Source organism: Triturus cristatus, chromosome 6 (assembly GCF_964204655.1).
Source record: "Triturus cristatus chromosome 6, aTriCri1.1, whole genome shotgun sequence".
Taxonomy (NCBI): Eukaryota; Metazoa; Chordata; class Amphibia; order Caudata; family Salamandridae; genus Triturus; species Triturus cristatus.
Genome location: NC_140589.1, coordinates 263,652,720 through 263,663,655, shown reverse-complemented (window position 1 = coordinate 263,663,655; position 10,936 = coordinate 263,652,720). Strand labels below are relative to the sequence as shown.

The 10,936-nt window shown below is 44.7% G+C and overlaps 1 protein-coding gene across 1 annotated transcript in view; it reads right to left on the bottom strand.

Annotated features, from left to right (window-relative positions):
* Positions 1-3,330: 3,330 nt before the first annotated feature.
* The window catches only part of LOC146816741 (b(0,+)-type amino acid transporter 1-like), a 245,755-nt gene continuing 238,149 nt past the window's right edge, over positions 3,331-10,936 (bottom strand). The window contains exon 6 of the mRNA XM_085609164.1: positions 3,331-3,643. Coding sequence (XP_085465290.1) covers positions 3,413-3,643 — 231 coding nt within the window. The 3' untranslated portion in view covers positions 3,331-3,412. The remainder of the gene's footprint in view (positions 3,644-10,936) is intronic.

Below are 10,936 nucleotides of genomic sequence, written 5' to 3'. Positions count from 1 at the left end.
CTATGATGAAGCATGACACAGCTTGCTGTGTGTGAGGGCAGTTTTAAAAGCAAGGTGCATTTTCTTTTCACTCACCCTTAGAAACCTTTATTTTTATGAGATTTTCCTCTTCTTTTTGTGATTAAAGTTTGAGCGGGAGGCTGAAGAGGGACTCTCACCCCTCTGTTCTAGTGTGTTCTTTGCCTCTTGATCCTTCTCATGAGAAAGCTGAGAAAGCCAAGCACATACCAAAGAGCTTCCCCAACCCCCAAGGCTTTATTTTTCCATAAGTAATGACGATCGCGCACATGGTACACTGACATCATTACATATGAAACTGAAACCAAAATGAGCCAATCGGATTGTTTCAGTGCTTCGGTGCTCATGGGGCTCACTCAGCCCCCGGACTACCGAATCACATGGGTGATGTATCGTTGGGGGGGGGGGGGGAAAGAAAGCTCAGTAGGCCAGGGATTTTTTTTCAAAGTTCAGGGGCGGGCATTGCCAAAAATGCTACAGTCTTTCTGCCCCCCAGAAGGCAGATGAGGACAATAGCCCCTGACCTGTACCCCCGGGCGGAGTTGAAAACACACTAGGCACCAGGGTTTTTAAAAAAATATATACGTAGGTGTGGGGGATGCATCCAAAAACAATTGCCACAATCTCTCTGCCTTCCCCGGGAGGCAGATGGCGGCAATTTTTATCGGGAGGCCAAGTGGTAGGACACTTGTTCCAGTGCAGTGATCCAACAGAAAAATGTACAAAAAATTTGATTATTTCTGTTTAGCTAAATTTGAGGTTTTAGGGGATTCTGGGTAGGAAAACATTGGGTGATCAATGCACGTCACACCTCCCTGCACTCCTCTGTGTCTAGTTTTCAAAAATGTGTTGGTTTGGTAGGTTTCCCTAGATGGCCGCCTAGCCCGGGACCAAAAACGCAGATGCGCCCCTTGCAAAACCAGGTAATTTTTTGATAGCTTATTTTTATGTCTGCACAATACATTTTGGGCCTTGCCTGTCGTGAGTACTTGGCGCACCCACACAAATGAGGTACCATTTTTATCAGGATGTTGAGTGGTAGGAAATGTATGTTAGCCAGTTGATCCCACAACTTTACTACACAGAAATGTGAGAAAAAGATTGATTTATTCAGCTAAATTTGAGGTTTGGAAGGGGTTTTGGGTAGGAAAACATTGGGAGTTCCACGCAAGCCACACCTCCCTGCACTCCCCAGGGTGTCTAGTTTCCAGAAATGTGTGGTTTGGTAGGTTTTCGCTGAGCTCGGCATCAAAAACCCAGGTGCCCCCTTTGCAAAACCAGGTTGTTTTGTGGTAGATAATTTTTATGTCTCCACAATACATTTTGAGCCCTTGCCTATCGCAGGTACTTGGTGCACTCACACAAGTTAGGTACCATTTTTATCGGGAGACCTGAGGGACTGCCGGGTGGTAGGAAATTTTTGTCAGTCCAGTGATCCAACAACTTTCCCACACAGAAATGTGAGAAAAATCAGATTTTTTCAGCTACATTTGAGGTTTGCAGAGGGTTCTGGGTAGGAACACGTTGGGGGATCCACGCAAGTCACACCTCCCTGGACTGCCCAGGGTGTCTAGTTTTCAGAAATATGTGGGATTGGTAGGTTTCCCAAGATGGCCGCCGAGCCCAGGATCAAAAACGCAGTTGACTCCGTCCCAAAACAAGTTCATTTTGGAATCCATAATTTTGATGTATCCACAGAACGCTTTAGGCATTTCCTGTCACGGGCACTAGGGCTACATACACAAGTGAGGTACCATTTCTATTGGAAGACTTGGGGAAATACTGGGTGGGTGGAAGGTTGTGGCTCCCTGCAGATTCCAGAACTTTCCATCACAGAAAGTCATGAAAATTTGTTTTTTTAACTAAGTTTGAGCTTTGCACGGGATTCTGGGTAAAACAACCAAATTTTTTTTACTTTGACTAGCTCCCTGCATCTGTCCAAAATATTATCTTATATGAACTCTCACTTTTTAGTTGAGCTCTTTTCGGTAGTATCTACCTACCTGGATGAGGGAAGACACCAAAGATGAAGCATGTCATAATTTTGTGGGTGAGATGTCTTCTCTTATTATTTAAAATACCCTGTATGATATCTGGTAGATCTTGAACCAGGGGCTTATCAACACTGGGCCTTCACACTTTGTTGTGAAGAATGTAACTTAACTGGGAGGATGTGTGAAGGTGGTGGCTAACCCTCCCTCTCTCCTCTCTCTCTCTGTGTGAAACTGAAGGAAAATTATACATTCTCAAAATAAAGAATGACAATTCTCAGCTCACAAGGTTGAAGGCCTTCTCGTTATCAAGTAAAATCACTGCTGCAGGAACTTTATCAAAGTAAAAACAATAAGATGGTGTGTCCAAAAAATAGGTATTGGCAGATACCGTTATTCCAGGCAAGAATCCCTTATGGTCTTTAAGAAATAAAGGGGTGCTACAGTCCGCATTCAAAGGCGTAATTGGGTGATAGGATCCTAACCCTAATTATGGTTTTCCTGGCTTCCAAAAGCTGATTACAATGCCTTTAGCACAGAACAGAGATATATTGCTCTCCCACTCCACCAGATAACACAAATTAAATAATGTGTTAAGAGTAGAAACTAGCTCATTAATTTACAGGTTACAAAATTAATCTTTACTTCTACACTGGGAGCTTCACCATCTGGGCTGTTGCTTCTAAGGAAAAGGTTCTTTTGAATCAACTAAAAATGTCCAATAGCCTTATTAACTGCTAAATAATGTTCTCAATATAATAATGTATATTTAAATATTGATAAAGTGTTAGTATTTTTATTTGTAACTTGATTTGTTCAGGGATCCCTGATAGAGCTTAAAAGATTGTCACTACGCCTTTTCGCTAGCCAACCAGAATAGGAAACACTCCACATTTTCCCTTCCTTGTATAATTGATTGTCATTGAGGATTATTTTTGTATGTAGAATTCCCTAACAGCTGCTCAAACTTAGTGCAGCCCTTTCAAGGAGATATGTGAATGTTGCCTCATATACTTGGTTTTAGCCTGTTGCACTGTTGTAGTGGTACCTGCAATTTCTCTGATTCAGAAGTGTCAGTTGTACTCTAATGTAGGCTTAAAGCTTTGCAAGAACAAAATGGAGTGGATTACACATGAGGGGTGAAGAACACAATATGAAAGAGTTTATATTTACTGTGGGATACCTACCACCCTCTCACGATCTGGCACTCACAACTCTGCAACTATCTTTCCTCCAGCAGCTGTACCAGTGATTTGTGCATTCTCTTTTGGTTTATAATGCTAGTTAAGCAAGATGACAAATGTATAAATGAACATCATTGTAATTGTAAAGAATACCATAATTTATTTGCTCATATTGTAACTAAAATACAGATTTTTACAGATCAGATTTAAGTTTTAATATTATACATTTCTATCTGTTGGAGCAACTTCCAGCAGTAACTGCAGGTGCAAAGTAGCCTTTTTAAAGAACTTTGGATATCGTTTGAAGTGAACCAATGGGATGTAAACAATGATGCCACTAAGAATGAACAGAATGACGTATAAAAACTCAATCTGAGGGCTGTCAATTATCGGAGCCAGCACGAGGTAAACTGCAGCAACAAGGAAGATCACGGGAATAATGATTGGAACCTGTGAAGGTAAAAGAAAGGAAGCATCAGATAATCCAACACTTAAAGACAAACATTTGTGTATGTTATGAATATGTTTCAGACATCAATTTTGACTGGAATCCAGTGAAATCACCAAGAAATGCTTTAAAAATGACTATTTCCAGATATATTAATGGCCTTGCTTTGTTCCAGGGTGCCTCACAAGACAAAGAAGCTCCTGCAATGTGATGGAGCCTGCCAGACCCCACCCCTTCTCACTTGTGAGTGGACGAGACAGAGGAGGTGTCAATACCCATAGAACTTCCACACTGCAATAGGCTATGTGCCCCCTTTCGTAATACCACTTGCAGCCTTGCCAATTTAAAGGGTACAAAGTGCTATGTATATTTTGGGAGTTTGGAGAAAAGAGAGTTTATGTAGTGTGATCTGGACTGTGAACTTTAGATCCTGACCAGGGATAAAGTGCTTGCCATCACAAACTAAGATGAGTTAGTATTGCACATTTTTGCCATGTTTGAGATATGGTAGATTTAACTGTCTGTGAGTATGAAACTGAGAGGTTTGTGAACCTCCAATGTAGCTGGTTTGAAGTGCAGAGAAGAACAAGAGTGAATCCATTCATTGTAGATAGAAAAGTTGGATTTCATTTAGATTAGTAGGGATTCCATTTTTGTTGATTTTAGCTTGAGAGGGTGGTCAGACATTCATTTTTGGATTTCAATAAGGGTGATGGAGAGCAGGCATTTGTCATTCAAGGAGGCTATCTTGAGACAGGTCTGTGTATCATCTGTATAATGGTGATATAGTAAACCAGAATCTCTGAGTATCTTTCCAAGTGGCTACAACTTAGGAGACACGATGGAGCCCTGTGGGAGGTTGGCTTTACTGGATAGCCAACCCATGATTTTGACGACCTGGAAGCAGTTGAAAAGATAGGTGATAAACCATAGCTGTCTCCTTAATGTCAATTCGTTCATCCAAGATGTTATGTGGCGAGCGGTGGTTCAATGTATAAGAAACTGCTGAAACGTTCAGAAGAATAAGAAGGAAGGAGTTAAGGAAGTAGGGAGCATTGTCAGCCACTTGTGGGATAGCTGCTTCTGAGCTGTAACCGTACCTGAATCCAGGCTAGAAATCATCAAGGAGATGGTTTGCATGGATGTAGAGAGTTTGTTGGCAGGCTCTGGCCCATTAGTGTAGATATTTAGAAGTGAATTAATGTGAGAAATGTCGCTCTGAAAATATGGAATTAATAGTTTCTTCCAGCAGCCCTAAATTGAAACAGAATAAAAGAATTGGAGGCACCTGCCTGAGATCTTTTGAGACCCTGGATAGTGAGGATTTCAGCCTTTTCTTACTGTACAACAGTGCAAAATCATCAATCAAGACCTTCATGCAAATTATTGTATCCCTAAGTTCTGGTATTACTGTCTATCTGTGAGTTGAAGGAGGAAATGGTCCATTGATCTGGTAGGAGCAGAAATGTCAGTGTTCTTCGTGTTGCAGAATCACAACAATTTCTTTTCTGTTGGTCTAGAGTTTTTTTCTATTGGCCTAGGGTTGGCCTTTGTTCGGCTGGACAAAGGCTAACATAACAGGAATCTAAAGCTGGTATGACCAATCAGCTGTGATGGAGTCCTCAGCATACAGAAGCGTATAGGATAGGATAGTATTTATAAAGCGGACTTATACCAGCTGGTGTCAAGGCGCTAAGTGAACAGGGAGAGGTGACAGCACCAACAACCCACTAGGAGGCACATAACCAGGTCTTTAAGAGCTTCCTAAAGACCAGAAGCGAGTCCGCCTTGGAAATGGGAAGGGGCAAAGAGTTCCAGAGTTTTGCGGCTGCCACAGAGAAGGAGCAGCCACCCCTCTTGGACCTGCGAAATCTGGGACTGACCAGTTTTTTAAGAGAAGAGGATCTCAAGATCCTCCCTGGAATGTACCGCTGAAACATAGCTTTGAGATAAGATGAACCGTTACTATGCATTGCCTTGTACACCAAATTCAGAACCTTGAAGGAGTTGTGCTTCCTTTTGGGAAGGCAATGCAGGTCTCTGATTCCTTCCCTGGAGGACTGATACCTTGGGATGTGAACTATCAGCGTTGCCGCAACATTCTGTACCACCTGAAGCTTCTTCAGGGAGCCTGTGCTGATGTTAAGGTACAGAGCGTTGCAGTAGTCCAACCGGGAGGTAACTAGTGCGATGATAGTGGGCCAGTGATGTTCCGTAGAGATGTATGGCAGTACTCTCCTCAGGATTTTAAAGATGTAGAAGCAGGTGCTGATTGTGCGGTTCACCTGGGCATCGAAGGACAGGTCAACGTCGAAGAAGACCCCCAGGATTTTAGCGGCATTGACCGGAACCGGAAAGGGGACCGCAATCTGCGGGCCAGCAGGCAGTGGACCAGATCGAGTTCTGTGGTCCAAAGACTAGCACCTGGGTTTTGTCCGCATTGATTTTTTAATGAGTTGTCTTTCATCCAAAGTATGATGCTGGTCATATAGACATTGAACTTTTGGGCAACCGTTGGCAAGTCATTAGATATGGAGGCAATGATTTGTGTCATCCACGTAGGAGAGCACTTTGAACCACAACAATCTCACCAGTTTTGCCAGGAGGGTCACTTAAAGGTTGAAAAAGATCTTGAGTGGCACCCTTAATGCACTGGGCTTTGGCAACATTTGGATTGAGTCCGAGGATAACACCTAAGCAGAGTTGTTGGAATGATCCCAGTGAAATAACAGATTTCGAAAATCCTTAGTTGTCATTACAGATTCCATGCATTCTTTAAATAAAGTTTACCTATATCCAGGCAGTGGTAGAAGAGAAAACATTGAGTCTGAGATTAGAGAGACTTATTAGCGGATACATCCAGAGATAGGCACTGAAAGGACTGAAAGAGAGAAAAGGAGAGTTTTCTGATGTCTAAAGTTCTCTTGTAGATTCAGCTATTCCACCACCAGGCCTATGTTCGCGGTCACACCTAAGGATGGAATATTGCAGCGGAGGAGTGTGTCTAACATGTTGTTAGAGGAGTCATTAAGCCAGATTTTGGCAGTTTTGTAGTAAGCACCTAAGTAAAGGGTAAGTGAAGTTGGACATCCAGGGGCCGAGCCACAAACTGCACTTTGTAATATGCTTAATAGTACTACAGTAGTACTACTCATATACTACAAAATGCTAGTCACAAACCTAAATGTTGGGACCTCTGTCTCTCCTATCTTTTTTCTATGCAGTGGTTTTCGTTCCATGTGGGAAGGTATCTGCAAACGTAGGTACACATTTTAGTGGAAATTGTGAGAAGAACTTTGAGAAGCTACTAGAAAAAGAGAAATACTTACTACTAAATGGGAGGGGAAAGGGGGGCAAGGAGGGATTTAGGTAGGGACATGCAAATACTAACACCCACTCACAAAAGAGTAAACCCACTGCAATTCATAAAGTGCACTTCTCAAGTTTTTACAAACAAAAAGAATTCAAAACAGTTCTAAATGTATTTCGGTTCAAACTTTAAGTAAGTCCAGCACCACACATGGCCACTCACAGGTACCACAACAGACTTTCTTAGAAACCAATGGAGGCAGGGACTCAGTGAGGGTGTGATTTGTTTAAAATTATTTGAAATAATAATAATTATTATTTAAGTGGATATATTGTATTTATTTATTTCTAAAACATTGAGGGGGATATTCTCAAGAACATGTTAACCATTGCAAAATTAGCTTAACGCTACTTTGCACATCGCAGTCTATCGCGGGAAAATAACACCGTGTTCACGCTGTATTCTCAACCCGGCGGCGCCATGCAATAGTCACACGATAACGCACCAAATGACCGCGTTAAAAATACCGTGATGCAGGAAAAACGTGAAACAGGAACGCGAAAAAAATGGCGATGTGGTCAACCGCGATACAAAAATCAGTGATATGCAGCAACAGGCCTGCAATTGCCACGCGTTATGTGGGAAAATGCACTATAAAAACAACCCAAAAAATACCCCAAAGCAAAAATAAACTGCGTTGCACCATGGATGCACCCGGACCGAGTGCAGAGGACAACCCAAACCCCACAAGCCCCCAGGATGACCAGCCAGGAACCCCGGGGATGGGGAAGGGCAAGGCGAAGAGGAAGAGGAAGACGCGGTTCAGTCCGCAGGAAAACCGGATCATCGTCACCGAGGTGATAGAACACTACCAACAACTGTTCGTCACCTCCACTGTGTCATTGGCAACACAAACGGAAATATGGCAGCCCATCGTGAACAACGTCAATGCAGTCGGAGTGTTGATGAAGTCAAGAGGCGCTGGCATGATGTGACAATCCAAACCAAGCAGAAACTCGCTGCCAACCAGAAGGCAGCAACGGCGAATGTAGGTGGGAGTCCTGCGCCACATGAGCTGGAGGAAATGGTGGCCACAGTCATCAGTGTGGAGACGGTGCAAGGAGTCAGGGGCATGGAAACTGCACGATATGACCTGAGCCAACAGAAACAGGGTGAGTAACGATCAGGGACTGGGGGGACGGGGGAAGAGGGGCAAAATGGCACACATGCACAATCATGTGTAGCACACTGCACACCCACAATGAGTATGGAACATGTCCCTGATATCCTTGGCACACTGCAGCACACATAGAAACACCAAGTAGGACCCCGTCCACCATGTGCACAAAGGCCCCCCCATCACCGATCTCACAACCTACCCATGCACATGTGCTGAACCCAGCAAAGCTGCGGCCCTGTGAGCCACACTGACAATGCAAGTGACACTGCATGACCAATATCATGGCTGCAGTATAAAAACATGACAAGGTGCACGCCACGACACTGAGGTGGCCCAGTGTGGATCACATCCTCAAAGGAGCAGGTCACACTCTGACACATCCACGTGTACATACAACCCCTGACATCAACAACACATCTGCAGACAAACAATGCACAAGACTCCAAAATCCGTCCAAGAGCACAAATGACCCAAGTTGCCAACATCTTAGCACCGTAAAAGCACACAAGACAAAGGCACAGCACCTCTAAGGGATAAGGAGCCGCCAAATCAGAGCTGCAGGGGCGACTCGCCCACAATGCAGCACACCCACATAGCAAACACAGCACGTCAACATTGACGAAAATGTGTTACTAGGAGCTACACTCACACTAAAGAATAGAGGACACAACTTGTGCCGCTTGTGCGTAGAAACTGGCCAATCACATCTGGCATAGCATGAAACTGTGGAATTATAATGTACGAGTACAACCTCACATCCGTCATGTAGCCAAAATGTCCACTGTCTCCCATCAAATACCCAGCACCTCCAGAACAGCCACAATGTACATTGTCAAGCAGTCTGTATGTAAACATATACAATGTGTGCACATACATGGAACACACTGTGGAACTGCATCATCCCTTTACATTGCAGAGGGACAAACAACAACTCCTGCAGAGCAGACCAGACATCTCTCCAGTGAAGATGAAGAGGACCCCCTGGACATCTGCTCCGACACCCTCTAACGGCTTATGGACACCCTCCGCACCCCACCTCCAGGAGCAGGGCAGCCCAGCTGCATCGAGGTGATCCCACCCCCTGCAGAGACCACACAGCAGGAAGCACCCACCACCACGGCTGGCTCCCAGCACCTCACCGAAGAACACATGGCATTCCAACTCCATGTGTTAGACTGCCAGAAGGAGGTGGCTGAACAGGTGCTGGTGGCTTTCGACCTCATGGCCGCCAAACTCGATGCCATACATGGGTGTTTAAGTCCCATCAGGGACCACTTACAGTCCCTAACGGACACCCACAGTCCGTTCCATGCCCTACAACAATCCTTGGCTGACCTAGCTGGAGCCATTACTCTGACACAAGAACTGTCTAGTCAGACAGGCTCCAGCGACAACAGCACCGAGTTGGCACAGATGCAGAGGACAATGGAGAACATGTAGCAGATGCAGGCAGGAAGGATGGCTGCCATGGCTGAACACTAGCGAGATGTAGCTGGTGTTCAGCTTGCCATTGCTGCCACAGAGCCTGTCCCAGATGACTGCTGCAGGAACTTCGACACACACATCTCCGCCCCCGATGTGTCTGTCTCACACATTTATGCAGCCATACCACCTCCGCCCCTGATGTGTCTGTGTCACACAGTGATGCAGCCGTACCACCTCCGCCCCTGATGTGTCTGTGTCACACAGTGATGCTGCCATAACACCACACACACACCTGGAACACCTGAAACAGAAGACATATCAGAGGACAAAGATGTGGATGGTAATGATTATGTGTCTAAAAGGAAGTTGAAGCATTCTTCCCCGTCATATGGCCTGTTCCAGTTTGTTCCAGCCCTCTGCATCATGCCCTGGAACAACACCTTCCACTGTCCCCCCAAACACTCTGCCACATTCATCTGGACCCCGACATGGACTGCCATTTCTGCACTTGGTTACCAATGACACAGCAATCAGGCTGCGGACTGGACTCTTCCGACTAACTTTTCATTCCCCAAAGGACTCTGGTTGGCACTCCACTGTGCAACCATGTAATGTGGGGGGTGCATGCCCGTGTACTGCTCCAGCTCAGACACTCCACAGAACGTAAATAAAACATCAAAAATCACACAGATGTGTCATGTCTATGTTCAGTCAAGAGAAAAAGTATGGCTTAATGTAGGGACATCGATTGCACAAAAAGGTATACCCTGGGAAATGACATCAATGCGCATGTTTAACCGTGACACAAATGGCCAATCATATGTCTGTGAAGTTGTGAACTAGAGGTGGCCTCATTGCTCATTAACAACAATCTCGCAATCCCCCAACATAGCCCCACGTCCATGTATGAAATATGGCTGTGTGTGAACATGTCAAAGTCGGTAGCACGACCAAAGTAGTGTTCCCCATCACATGTGACAACAGTACATCTCTTCGCATACCTACACACACTCAACTGTGTGGGCACAGCCTGTTTTGATGGATAACATTGATCCACATGGCAAGAAGTTGGACACCATACTCACATTGCTGAAGACACGTAAGAGCACAGGTCTACCAGCAACTATCCCAACCACAATGTCTGGCTCACAGAGGTGGAGCTGGCAATAGGGACTTACCCCTAAGTGAAATGCATCAGTCAGTCCCTCCCTGTGTACGGACAATGCTCATTGAGGCACACGATTTGGCATTCTAATCAACACTCATCACAGTTGAACACTAGTGAAGTTGCGTACACTTTATTAGCATCTACTAACAGGCAGCATAGGAACATGTAGAGGGGCAAGACATGGGGATGCAAACATGGACAGAAATCATCAT